The sequence below is a fragment of the Rhinoraja longicauda genome, chromosome 27, assembly GCF_053455715.1.
Source record: "Rhinoraja longicauda isolate Sanriku21f chromosome 27, sRhiLon1.1, whole genome shotgun sequence".
Lineage (NCBI taxonomy): Eukaryota > Metazoa > Chordata > Chondrichthyes > Rajiformes > Arhynchobatidae > Rhinoraja > Rhinoraja longicauda.
The window spans coordinates 23,950,963-23,965,538 of NC_135979.1; the positions used below are offsets into that span (position 1 = coordinate 23,950,963).

At 50.5% G+C, this 14,576-nt stretch overlaps 1 protein-coding gene across 1 annotated transcript in view; it reads right to left on the reverse strand.

The window, feature by feature from the left end:
* tinagl1 (tubulointerstitial nephritis antigen-like 1) overlaps nt 1–10,957 on the reverse strand; it is a 37,894-nt gene extending 26,937 nt beyond the window's left edge. Inside the window, exons 1-3 of the mRNA XM_078422849.1 lie at nt 10,884–10,957; nt 9,983–10,297; nt 8,976–9,039 (exon numbers count right to left, since the gene is read on the reverse strand). Of these exons, the coding sequence (XP_078278975.1) occupies nt 8,976–9,039; nt 9,983–10,292 (374 nt within the window). The 5' untranslated portion in view covers nt 10,293–10,297; nt 10,884–10,957. The remainder of the gene's footprint in view (nt 1–8,975; nt 9,040–9,982; nt 10,298–10,883) is intronic.
* Between the last annotated feature and the right edge of the window lie 3,619 nt (nt 10,958–14,576).

The following is a 14,576-nucleotide window of genomic DNA, read 5'->3' on the forward strand; positions in this document are numbered from 1 at the left end:
ATAAGCTCAGTGCAAATCCTTCGAATGGACGGGAACCCAGTTACAGGTGGAGATGGCAATCAATGGACAGGGCAGTGAGGGGTAAGATGAGGTGGGAACAGGCAAGTTCTGGGTGAAGCCGTACCGAGCCGATGCCATTTTTTTTGGTAACGGGCACAGTTTTACTTAACTTGGCCATCTCAGTGCAAGGCATGACTGCAAAATTAATCAGGACCTGCATGAGGGCAAGTAGTGTCTGCAGTAGAACAGGGCTCTGTGATTACTGCACAATCAGCAGCGGGGACAGGCATGGTGGGGCTCAGTGTGCAGAAGAGGTGGAGTGTCTGCACTTTCTCCCCCGTGACCACGAGGTATTCCTCCCACATCCCAAAGTCAGTAACCAGCCTCTGTAAGCTGCTTCTTGTGTGTGGGTGAGTGGTAGAATCTGGGGGGAGTTGATGGAAATGTGGAGAGGATGAAATGGAATTAGATTAAGGATCACTGCCAATGGGTGGTTTATGGCCAGCATGGACTTAATGGGCTGAAGGGACCATTTCCATTCTGCATGACTATACAACTTCTAAAATTGTCCAGATGCTCCATGGTAGGACATTCCTTCAACCCTCTGGCACCCTCCAGAGTCCAGCATCGTTCCATGCCCATCTCCACCGCCCGAGGCTCTCCTGAGTTTAGCAGAGGACCTTCATGGGACTCAGTGCTGGCAGCAGGACAAGCAACAGGAGAGCTGAGGGTGCGGAGCTTATTGTCTGGTGCCTGGGCAGAGAACTATAGACTGAATTGTCTCAATGTGAAGCCCTCCGAGGCATGGAGAACAGTGAGCTGAGACACAGACCCCACACCGTACACATATCAACACAAAAGCTATAGAAATCAACAAGGGGAAACGTTCCACAGGTTCCCCACAGCTTTCTGAGATCAATTGAATTTTGTTGCAAATGGCCAGAGAATTGCATCTCCCTCTGCCCCATCATCCATCACCATCCATTACCCTGCCCTCAAACTGCCACTGTTCTGCTTTAGATCATCTGCTGCTGAAACTCCATCCACACTGTTGTTTGAGATCAGATTATTGTAGCACACTGCAGGATGGTCCCACCCTCCATCTTACACCCAAAGTAAGCACCACAGTTTGGTTTGGCAACTGCTCTGCCGCAGGCTGCAGGAAAGTGCCGCGAGATATGGACGTAGCCCGGTCTATCACACAAACAAGCCCCGGCACCATAGACTCCATCTGCACTTCACGCTGCTTCAGGAAGGCTGCCAATGTAGTCAGGGGTCACATACACCCCCCGTCATTCTGTCTCCTCTCTACCATCACCATCAGGGAGATGATACAAAAGCTCGAAAACATGTAGCACCATGTTCAAGAATAGCTTCTACCCTGCTGTCATTGGAATCTTGGACCTTGCCCTCCATCTTGTTGTGGCCCTTGTGCTGTTTTTAATCTGCACATTCCCTGGACCACAAACACCATATTCTGCACCCTGTTCCTTTTCTGTTGGTGAACTACAGATGTACTCATGGATGGTTTGATAGTGCTCATGTACGGTATGATTTGCGCGGACAACACACAAAACTGAGTCTTTCCCTTTATCTTGGTACACCTGACAGTAATAAACCACTCCCAGTACCAGCACCAATGTCCCCTCGAGCCGAGCTAGATTGTGCACCTCACCAAACCCGCCTCCTTCTTGCCTTCACACGCTCCATTTGCTCAACCCCCAGAGGCTGAACATCCTCCCCACCTCGACCTCAATCCTCCCTCCACCAAACTTATTATGTGGCACGATCTAATCTTGTTCGATAACGTTTCTGTTAAGGGATATTTTAAAGAGTTAAAGCCGTTCTTTAATTATAAATACCGTTGTTGATACATAGATATTAATGGGGCTGTCACCTGTTTATAGGGAGTGCTGCGGCTAATGAAATTGGTAATAATTAATTTTTCAGCATTACTGGGCAAGCCAGGAGCTATGGCCGATTCCTAATTCCCCTTCAGGAGTCCTCGACAACCAGGAATGGGGAGAAAAATAAATAAATCAGGCAGTAGCATTCCATTCCCCACGTCAGATTCTCAAGGTTGACTTGGCGTGGTCAATGAATGCCACCCTTATCAGCATTCCACCCAAAGAAAGCTAGAGCAGACATGAAGAACAGCAGATGCTGGAATCTGTGCAAAATAAAATGCTGGAGGAACTATCTGGGGAGTGAATGGACAGGTGACATTTTGGGTCGGGACTCTTCTTCAGAGTGAGAGCGGGTGGGAAAGAGATGGGGGAGCAGGACAAAGCCGGGCAAGTGATAGGTGGATACAGGTGATGACAGATGGATGGTGTAAGTGGCAAAAAGCTGGAGGTGAAAAGTAGACAAAAGGCTGTTGGATAAGAAGAGGGGGAGTGAAATGTAAAGAAAGGGAGGGATATGGTGGATCACTAGTTAAAATGATGTAATTGTAGTGTAAAACAAATACTGGAGCTCACACAGATGTGAACAAATCATTCATTCTATACCTAGGGCAGTGCTTTATGTCTGAGGACGGTCCAGCTTATAAAGATATCAACCACCCAATGTAAACAATCAGCGTGCATTCTTACAAATTTCACAGAATTCCCACCTTAATCTGAGAATTGTTTCGCCTTTTATAGGAGGGAACATTGAAAATGCACTCTGTCAAATCTCACGGAATGCCGGAGTTCAAAAGATAAGGAGCCGGGATTTTCTGAAGGAAATGATGCGACATTGTGAGCAGGCAATGAAATCCCTGAGGGGTGGGTCACAAGGTGACCGGGGTTTGGAAACACAACAAGGATGGAAAAAGCTTCACCACTCATTTGAAATGCAGCAACATGTTTTCCACATTGAGCCTTTCTCCAGACTCTCCTTGAAATGCTAACCTTGGGAGTTGCCAGCTCTGCGCCTGGTCTGACTTCAACACTTGCAAACACACACATGCACACCAGTACAAGGGTCATGTGCCTAATGAAGATGTTTAACATGAGGCCACCTAGACCTGGAGCTGCAGCTTAAGGTGGGGTCGTTCTATTGAGCAGGCCATTTAGAAATCCCCACCCAACTACAATCAGTCTGAAGAAGGGTTCCCACCCGAAACGTCACCTGTCCATTCCCGCCATAGATGCTGCCTGACCCACTAAGTTCCTCCAGCACTTTGTGTTTGATGTGACAGGTGCTGCCTCTGGTACCTGCAGTCAGTATGTGGCTCGGTGCCAGCACCTAGACATGTACAACACACAACCAGTGGGCAGTTGAGGACCTGTGCTGAGAATAGAATAAGCCTCAGTGTCCAGCCCTGCCTCTGACTGTTGGTAGGTGCTGCAGTTAGAACAGCACAGCACAGGAACATGCTCTGCGGCCCACAATGTCCACACCGAACATGCTAAGTTAAACTAATCTCCTCTGTCTGCTCTTGATCCATATTGCTCCATTCCCTACATATGCATGTGCCTTTCCAAAAGCCTTTTAAATGCCTCTAGCATATCCTGGCATGCATTGATGGCACCGAAATAGAGATAGTGAAAGGCTTTAAGTACCGAGGAGTAAATATCACCAGCAACTTGTCCTGAACCACCTATATCAAAGCAATGGCTAAGAAAGCACACCAATGCCTCTACTTCCATAGAAGGCGTAGGAAGTTTGGCACATACCCAACACCTTTCACTAACTTCTACAGATGTGCCACAAAAGCATTTTATCAGGTAACCACAGCACGGTTTGGGAACACTTCCATCCACGACCGCAAGAAATTGCAAAGAATTGTGGACCCAGCCTAGACCATCACACACACCAACCTCCCTTCCATTGACTCCATCAGCAAGGCCACCAGCATAATCAAAGACCAGTCTCATCCCAGTCACTCTCTCTTCTCCCATCTCCCATCAGATAAGGAATACAGAAGTGTGAAAATGCACACAGCCTCTTCCTGGCTGCTATCAGGCAACTAAATCATCCTATCAGCAACTAGAGAGCAGTCCTGAGCTATTATTTACCTCACTAGAGACCCTTGGACTATCTTCAATCGGACTTTCCTTTGCACTAAATGTTATTCCCTTTATCATGTGTCTACACTGTGGATGACTCGATGTAATCACGTATAGTCTTTCTGCTGACAGGTTAACACGCAACAAAAGCTTTTCACTGTACCTCGGTACACGTGACAATAATCAAAACTAATATCCGTCTCTACCACCACTCCAGTTGTGTTAGTATTATTTCCTGTGCCTCAGCTCTGACTTTCTCAGTGTGTGCATTCTGTTGAGCATAAGACTGGCTCAGACACTAATCAGCTTTGTTATCCAAGTTGTACTAACAATCTCTAAGGTCGGGTGGAGTAAGGAAGTCATTGTTGTAAGTTGTCCTTGCTGATAGGCACAAGCAGAGAGTTATGTTTCTCTACTGAGTCTACAAAATATTAATTAATCTCTTTGAAGTAAAAACACACCTGGTGTCAGGATGCGGTTAGCAAGGAGGCACACAACTGCCCCCAGAGGTAGGTATAGTATTGTATATGTTGTGTACACAATGTCGGGAAACAATAGCTACAAGCTGTCAGACAGGGGCAAAGGCCTGCCACCAAGCACCAGGCTCTCCCAGACAGGGGAGGCACACCTATTTACTGGGAACAACTTCAACAACATTACAAACTGATTGCTGCATCGTGTTGGAGAAATGTTGTAAGTGTGATTCACTTCCTTTCCTGCAGCCTCTGCCAACACAAAGTCATCTGATGAGCTGGTATCGCAGGTAAAGCACAGCGTGTTCTGGACACCTCTAGACTGAAGGGTCCCGACCCGAAACATCACCCGTCCTTCTTCTCTAGAGATACTGCCTGACTTGCTGAGTTACTCCAGCACTTTGTATCTATCTTCAGTATAAACCAGCATCAGCAGTTCCTTTCGGCACCTGGTACCCTGGGACTGGGAGAGTGGTTGTCCTCAGTGCCACTGCACAGCCATCTGAGCGATCTGACCTTCCCGACTGCAACGGTGCTGCCAAGGAACGCTGGAAGAGATAGCCAGCCCGAGGCACGGTGATGACACCGTTACTGATTCATGGCGAAAAACATCAGGGGCACTGCTGCCCCTCAGGAACAAGGTTTAACCAACATTACTCTGAATCCCAGAACTCCCAAGATGAGAGACCGACATCTGCCCATTTCAATAGCTTACTCTGTTCAAATGCATGGTATGAAGAACAACAAACTCCAGAGTGGTAAAGAAGGGAATAGTACATGTCGTCAATGGCTGGGGCACTGATTATAAGAGTCAAAGTTTTGTGAATTTAAAGGACTTTGGTCAGGCCGCATCTGGAGAACTCTGCAATTCTAGTCATCCCGTTTTAAGGAAGATGTGGAGGCTTTGGAGAGGAGGTTTTTGCTAATTAACCGGATTACAAGGCATTAGCTATAAGGAGAGGCTGCATGAACTTGGATTGTTTTCTCCGGAGCGCAGAAGCCAAGGGGAGACCTGATAGAAGTCTATAAGATGATGAGAGACATAGTCAGGGTAGACAGTCGGACCTTTTCTCTCAGGGTGGAAACGTCAAAGACTGGAGGGCATAGCTTTAAGGTGAAAGGGAGAAAGTTTAAAGGAGACGTGCGAGCCAGGCTTTTTCTTTTTTTTTTAAAACACGGAGTGTGGTAGGTGCCTGGAACAATGCCAGAGATGGTGGTGGAGGCAGATATGATAGTGGTGTTTAAGAGGCTTTTGGGTCAGCACATGGATATGTAGAGAACAGAGGGATGTGGTCTGAAGAAGGGTCCCGACCTGAAACATCACCCGTCCTTTTTCTCGAGAGATGCTGCCTGACCTGCTGAGTTACTCCAGCACTTTGTGTCTATATTTGATATGGATCACATTAATTCGTTTAACTTGGCATCATGTTCGGCTCAGACATTGTGGGCTGGTGGGCCTGTTCCTGGGCCACACTGTTCTATGTTGAGCAGTGGCTTTGCTATCAACACCCAGATCCCAGCCATGGAGAGCAATTACTCACTGGCTGCACACATGGAGGGAGTTGATTTGAAGCCTTCACCGTGAACACAAAGCTGCTGGTTTACAATTAACTACAACTGGCAGCAGGGACCATGTGACAGCTGCTTCCCAATCTTGTAGTCAGCGGGGGGGGGGGGGAATAATTAAATACCAAGGAGAAGGTGAGAGTCAATGTTCGGGCTGCTGCCTTTAGGTCAACGGGCCTTGGTTTTAAATGCGGTTCAGACAGCCCTGGTGAATGAGGATCGAGAGGCAGCCCAGAGCCGGCAGCCCCGGTCGGGGCTGGGTCCTTACAGAGTCCTCACCCCACCTGGACCAGCCTAACATGATTGCAAGTAAAACTAATCTCCCCTGCACGTGATCCATATCCCACCACTCCTGCATATCCATGTGCCTATCTAAAAGTCCCTTAAACGTCACTGTTGCATCAACAGGGACTGCACCACCACAGAAAGAGAGGCGGTCATAGTCTCTCCGACTAATGTTAGATCAACTTGTCTATAATTTCCTGTTTCTCCTCTCCTGCCTTTTGTAATAGTGGGCCAATACATTTGCCAGCATGCACTTGTGGGAACCTTTGTAGAATCTATGGAATTTGGGCAGATGATGCTAAATCATCTGACACTAAAATAGCTGGCATCATAGACAATGAAGGTGGTTATTAGGGATTACAGCAGGATCTTGATCAGCTGGGCAAGTGGGCCGAGGAATGGCTAAAGCAGTTTAATTCAAAGGTGGTGTTGCATTAGGGAAGTCAAACCTAGGCTGGATCACAGTGGACAAGACCCTGAGAAGTGTTATAGAGCAGAGGGATCGAGGAGTACTGGTACATGGTTCCCTGAAAGTAGCATCACATGTAGATCTGGTGGTGTAGGAGGTTTTTAGTACATTGACAAGCAGTCCGAGAATATAGTATAGAAGTTGGGATGTTATGTTACAATTGTACATGCTGTGGCTGAGGCAGCACATGGAATATTGTAGGTGGACAAAAAATGCTGGAGTATCGCAGCGGGACAGGCAGCATCTCTGGAGAGAAGGAATGGGTGATGTTTCGGGTCAGAAGGGTCTCGACCCGAAACGTCACCCATTCCTTCTCTCCTGAGATGCTGCCTGACCCGCTGAGTTACTCCAGCATTTTGTGTCTGCCTTCGATTTGAACCAGCATCTGCAGTTACTTTCCTACACTTTCAAAGACATTTGCTCAACTACGTGGGTAGGGAAATTTTAGAGATACAGTGGGACAAGACCACTAGCTTAGATGGGGCCTCTTGGTCAGCATGGGTTATTTGGGCTGACGGCTCTGTTCCTGTGCTGTATGACTATGACATTTAGCCAGCCAACACTTGGGAAGGAAGGCATTAATGGCCAGAGACCAGCAACAACTCTGGGTAAAGCACTGAGGCGACAAGCATTCACATCGACAAACTGGTGCGAGCAGTTGGAACGAAACAGGACGTGCTGGAGGAAGCATCAGGCCAGGCAGCATCTAGCGAGTGAATGGACAGGTGAGGTGTCAGGTCTGGGTTTTTCATGAATCAGTCCTCAGATACTGCCCGACCCTCTGAGTTCCTCCAGCACTTTGTGTTTTGCTCAGGATTCCAGCATCTGCAGTCCGTTGCATGTGCGTGCACAGGTGGAGGGCAGATGAACCATCTCACAAGCATGGCTGGATGACACCATCCCCACGGGTAGGTTTTGCTCCTCACGTCACCTGCACTCAAACCTCCCCAGTGTCAGGATCCCCCAGGTGACATCAACATAAATGCAGCATCTAACACTTGCCTGTGAAAAGATGTACAATCACACCTGTCTGAGACACAAACCATTCTAATTCACTCTCAGAACCACCAGTCTCACCGATCTTGATGGTCCCAGATGTTGTGCTGTGAAAAATGCCAACACTCGGGGTTTGTTCTTCATGCTCTGAGTTCCTGAACTTCTGTGACTTTAAATCACATCGTCACACAAGACCCTTGAACGTGCTCCCCGGGAGGTCAGGGACTGGACCACCATCACCCTCAGCCTCCGAGCCGCAGGTCCGTTCCATGCCGATACTGGGCCTCATAGTTTGTTGCTCGCTGCTGGAGTCAGAGATCCCCCACACTCCATCCTCTAGAAGAGGAGACTTCATCCTTCAGTCTACAGAGGGAGGTGAGGATCCAAGTGCCTGTATTGGAGACCTTCCAGAGGCCTCCCAGGCAACCTGCCGACTGTAACCCTGGAGGGTCTCTGGACCCCCCCCCCCCCCCTTGCATGAACTTGCTGCTCCAAGGCAGTGCTTCACCTGGGTTGAGGTGAAAAACAGTCCAGGCCTAGGCTGTGCTCGGAGCCCTGTGCTCTACTTCGTGGAGGCTATTTCCTAAACCATCCCCCATCTCCATCATTGCAACCCCCTTTCACTCAGTAGCAACACTTCCCTGTGGCCAGAAGAGTGTTGACACAAGGAATTGTAGATGCTGGAATATTGAACAAAACACTCATTGATGGGGGAATTCAGTGGGTCAATCAGCATCTTTGGAGGGTGGATAGACGATGTTTCAGGTTGGGATCCTTCTTCAGACTCTACCTGACCCAAATCATCATCTGTGCATCCCCTCCACAAATGCTGACCCACCCGCTGCGTTCTGTCGGCACTTTGTGGTTTGCTAACGATTCCAGGATCTGCGGGTTCTTGCGTTTCCAACAGTCCTGATCGTTATCACCTTGCCCTCTAAGTGAACTTGTTGCGTGCAAACAGTGTCAACATCTCCATTGTGATTGCACTTCAAGTTCAAATGCCATCAATGGGCGGGTGCAGAACATGGCTAACGTGCCGAGGTTGGACAAGAGTTGGATAATGTTTCCATCACCATAATCTCCTGCACCCCGACTGTTCAGCCTGATCTAAAACATGCAAAATTCCACGAAACTAAATCCCAGCGTAGTTTGAACGGGAGTCGAGAGCAATCGACTAGATAGGGTCCTTACCACAGATTGCAGTTGTCTTTGTAGGTGGCCCCGATGGGATACTGCAGTCCGTTCCTCGTGCACTCTGGAAGAGTAAAGAAAACTTTCAGCAGAGAAGGAACAGAGCATAAGAAAAATAAAGCTATTGCTCACCCCATGTTGACAAATTTGAGGAGTGTGGGAGGACACTGTGTCGGCACACAGTACCAGAGTGGGTGTGGGGGCTCTGTTTATCACTCAGGATCGTTAGAGTGGGAAAAGGATTTGCATTCACCACACATACCGGTACCTCAACAGACCGGTGTCAGATAAGGACTGCCATGTAAAGCCCGAGGCAGCGATATGGAAAGAAGATGGGGAGGGATATTGTCCACTGATTTGTCCAGTAGATCGAAGATTACAGAGACACAGGCCGGACAGTGGTCTAACTAGGAGGACGGGATACAGGTCAGAGTGGGGCTAGAGAACAGCTCTACCCGGGGCACCCACCACTCAATCAGTTCAGTCAGACCCGGCAATGTGCCCCACCCGTGAGGTACACCAGGCAACAGGTGAGCGCAGCAGATTGTGTCTTTCTCCAGAGACCTGGGTTCAATCCTGACCGCCGGTGCTGTCTGTGGGGAGTTCGCACGTTCTCTGTCCGGCCACATGGCCCGGCCTCCCACCAGTGAAACCCCGCGAGTGTGTGTGAGTGTGAGGGGGGGGGGGGGGGGTTGGCCTCTGGCAGTCAGAGGTCATTTTTGGAGAGGGAATAGATAGGAATGTGGATTGAGTTGGCTGCAAACAGACAAGGAGAGGGGATAGAGAACACTGATTGGATGCCTCGCCTGCACCTCCCACCACCAGATCCCGCGGGAGAACATTCGGCCCATCGATGCGATGCCAGCCCTCACACCCCCACTATTTCCCCGATTCCTCCACTGGCCAGAACACGAGGGGCAAATAACGCAGCGTCTGACAGACCCGTCCTGTGCCACCCTGCCCTGCCCACCCCTCCCCGGCCCACCCCACCCGGGGCTGCAGCTCACCATGTCCGCCGGGGAAGGGAGGCCGGATGCCCAGGCAGAAGGGCCAGAAGTCGGGGCAGCAGTCGGACACGGTGCGGTTGCAGAAGAGGTCGCAGTAGCAGATGGTGTCGATGTAAGGCACGGTGCAGGCGTCGTCCCGCCCGGGGCAGCAGGCGCCCAGGCGCCGGCAGTAGGAGCCGCCCGGGTCCCGGAGCCCAGCCCGGTGTAGACCCGGACTCAGCTCCCGGCGGCTACGGCGACCGGCCGCCTCCAGCCCCGGGGCGACCAGGCACGGCAACACAAGTAGCCAAACACTGGCGGGCATCGACATCGCTCCTACAACACACGGGGCAGAGAGAGAGAGAGTGGGAGTTTGCGAGAGAGAGAGTGTGCGAGAGAGAGAGTGTGTGCGAGAGAGTGTGTGTGAGAGAGAGAGAGTGTGCGTGAGAGAGTGCGTGTGAGTGTGTGAGAGTGTGCGAGAGTGTGTGAGAGTGTCCCACACAGTCCCCCGCCTCCCAAACCCACCCCGTCCCACTGACAACCCAGACCCTCCCGCTGTCCCGCTCCCTCCCCGCGGCTCACACAGCGCCCGGAGCCCGCGCCCCGGGACAGTCCCCACACCTCACCCCCTCATCCACACCAGTGTCTGCGGACATTAAACCCCCCCCCCTCTACCTGCCGTCCCCGCCTAACCCCTCCTACCCACCCCCACCCCCTGCTCCGTTTATCTCCCTGTTGCCCCCTGCCTGCCCCCCACTTCCCTCTCCTCTCCAGTCCCCGCACTTGGCTCCCCGCTGCCCAACCCGCACAAGTGCACAGTGCCGAGGTCCGGCGAGAAGACCCACGGCACCTGCTGCCCGGGACTCCCTGTAAACCCTGTCCCCAGAGCCCGTACCCGGCTGCCAGCGCTCCGCTTACTTACCTTGCTGGTGTGTCGCGGGATGTCTTGGTGTGGCCGAGACTCGGCTACAAGTGTCCGACCACGGCCGCCAGGGACCTGCTTTATGTAGAGAGCGACCCGCCCACTAAGGCAGCAGTGACAACTTCTCAGCATTTGTCCATCCACACAGTCCTCGCTACCCCCCCCCCCCCCCCACACACACCCACACACACCCACACCCACACACAAGGGGCAGCTCAGGCAGACCGCACCCACCGCCTGATTACTCACTGCCTCTGCACAGAGAGCGAGAGAGAGAGAGCTGAGGGTAGGTGGAGGGACCAGGACTGGCAGAGCCAGGTATCTCGGAGGTTCAATCAGAGAGAGAGAGAGAGAGAGAGAGAGAGAGAGAGAGAGAGAGACGACAGGGTCGATCTGAGATGCAGATGTTGGAATAGTTTGTAGAACACAATGTTAAGCGATAGCAGAACTAGGCCATTCGGCCCATCAAGTCTACTCCGCCATTCGATCGTGGCTGATCTATCTCTCCCTCCTAACCCCATTCTCCTGCCCTCACCCTATAACCCCTAATACGCCAGATCTATCTCTCCCTCCTAACCCCTGATACTAGTCAATGTGCTGGGTAACTCAGTGGGACAGGTAGCATCTCTGGAGGGAACGGATAGGCTATGTTTCTGTAGGAGGGTCCCGAGCCTAAACGTCACCTGTCCATGACCTCCAGAGATGTTGCCTGGTCCGCTGTCACTTTAGCACTTTGGGATCTGAGGGATTCGGGCCAAATAGATGGATCTTAGATGGAGCGGTCAACAGTGATGGACTAAGACGCCTGTGGGAGAGCAAGTACGGGACCAATGGCGAGTGAGGTCAGATCAGGCCAGGAGTTTCCAACAGGAGATTTATGGAAGAGCTTAGATTAAGACCAATGGGACACCACTGTGTGAAGGCAGGGCCGCCCCAACAATAAAGCAAGTGGATTAATCAAAGAAATAATCCTGAAGCCAGTCCCGAAACATCCTCTATCACAAACCACACAGATCCTTTCAATGCAGTGGCTTTGAGATGCTTTCAGATGCTGCACACGGATATGCAGGGAATAGAGGGATATGGGTCACATGTAGGGGGGTACTGAGGGAGCGCCGCACTGTGGGAGGGGCGGTACTGAGGGAGCGCCGCGCTGTGGGAGGGCTAGCACTGAGGGAGCGCCGCACTGTGGGAGGGGTAGCACTGAGGGAGCGCCGCACTGTGGGAGGGGTAGCACTGAGGGAGCGCCGCACTGTGGGGAGGTGCAATCACTAGGTCTGACATCGAATGATTTGGGTTGTTGGGGGAGTGGAGTTGGTTTCGCTACAGAGGGTGGGCACTGATCCATGTCTGGAGGTGGGCTGCTGATCTGCCCATGAGTCGGGGTGTTTACTGTAGGCTGTTGCTTATGCTGTATTATCCATGTGCATTGAGTTTACAGGCCTGATATGCTGCTGCAAATAAAAATAATAATAATTGATCCGCTGTCGGTCCACATGATAACCTTAATGAAACATTCTTGACCATGGAGGTGAGAATGCTTCACCGCTGGCTCGTTTCACGATTGGGCCGTTCCACCGCTGAACAGTTTCATCGTTTTGCTGATTCACTATTCGACCATTTCAGCGTGGCACCGTTTGAACCGGTCTGAAGAAGGGTCTCGACCAGAAACATTCCTCTCCCAAGATGCTGCCTGTCCCACTGAGTTAGTGCAGCATTTTGTGTCTGCCTTGTGTCTCACCGTTGGGCGGTATCCCCGTTGGGCTGTTGCGGGATTTTGGGTTGTATCCCTGCAGGCAGTGTTGGGGGGACTGGGCATTTTCCCCGTGGTTTTCAGGTTAGCTTGTCGACGGATGTGTTGGCCAGTTTCCCGCCTGCCTTGCCGTGCTTCGGAGAATTGGGCTGTTTCCGCCAAGGTTACTTGTTCGGTTGCTTTTCTGTGAATGACTTGGGTTCATGGTGAGCTATTTCCCAGTAGGGAACTTTGTATATTTCTACGTAAACGGGCGTCGTGCCTCCTGAGTGCTGTCGGATTACTTCCCCTTTGGAGGTTAGTTGATTATCCTTTGGGCTTTGGCTACCCTCCTTGTCGGGTGGTCTCAATAGACAATAGGTGCAGGAGTAGGCCATTCAATGTGATCATGGCTGATCATTCACAATCAGTACCCCGTTCCTGCCCTCTCCCCAGACCCCCTGACTTGAAAAGCTCTATCTAGCTCTCTCTTGAAAGTATCCAGAGAATTGGCCTCCACCGCCTTCTGAGGCAGAGAATTCCACAGATTTACAACTCTCTGAAAAAGTTTTTCCTCATCTCCGTTATTAATGGCCTACCCCTTATTCTAAACTGTGGCCCCTGGTTCTGGACTCCCCCAACTTTGGGAACATGCCTCTAATGTGTCCAATCCCTTAATAATCTTATATGTTTCAATAAGATCCCCTCTCATCCTTCTAAATTCCAATGTATACAAGCCTAGTCGCTCCAGTCTTTCAACATACGACAGTCCCGACATTCCGGGAATTAACCTAGTAAACCTACGCTGCGCGCCCTCAATAGCAAGAATATCCTTCCTCAAATTTGGAGACCAAAACTGCACACAGTACTCCAGGTGCGGTCTCACTAGGGCCCTGTACAACTGCAGAAGTCTCCATGTCGGGACTGGGATCGTTCCTTTCTTGGGGCTTGGACTTCTCCACTGTGCAGGAGGTTGCTTATCCCGTGGAGTTGTTGTGCTGCTTTGAGTGGGGTGAAGTAAAAAATTAAAAAAATTCACCCAGAGAGTTGTGAATCTGTAGAATTCTCTGCCACAGAGGGCAGTGGAGGTCAATTCACTGGGTGTTTTCAAGAGAGAGGTAGATTTGGCTCTTAAGACTAAAGGAATCAAGGGATATGGGGTGGAAAGCAGAAACGATGATCAGCCATGATCATATTGAATGGTGGTGCTGGCTCGAATGGCCTACTCCTGCATCTATTTTTCTATGTTACTATTGAGGGCAGAGCAGAACTGTGCATTCTGCCCCTGTGATTCTCAGCGCCCCAAATGTGTGCTGGGATGCAGTGCAAACGTTACAATAACATCATCCTCTCAGGCCACACAAGAGGTCAGGATTCATTCAGAGGAATTCATTTATATTACATAGTAGCAAATCAAGAGAGTCCAGAGTGTTTAATTGTCAAGTGTACTGACAGTGGAATAATGAAATTCTTACTTGCAGCAGCCCACCAGGTCTGTAACATCTGTAAATGCAGTAACCCACAGTTAAAAATATAATTTTAAAAAATCAATAAATTAGCAACCAAAATACTATTAGGGCGAGGCGGCGGTAGAGCTGCTGCCTCACAGTGCCAGAGACCCAGGTTCGATCCTGACCACAGGTGCTGTCTGTGTAGAGTTTGCATGTTCTCCCTGTGACCACACGGGTTTCCTTCGGGTGCTCCAGTTTCTTCCCATATTCTAAAGACCTGCATGTTTGCAGGTTAGTTGGGCTCTGTAAACTGCCCCTAGTGTGTAAGACATAGAACTAGTATGGACGGGTGATCGATGATCAGTGTGGGCTCGGTGGGCCGAAGGGCCCGTTATCATGCTGTACGTCTACGCTAAACTATGTAACCACAATAGACAATAGACAATAGATGCAGGAGTAGGCCATTCGACCATTCGAGCGAGCACCAGCATTCAATGTGATCATGGCTGA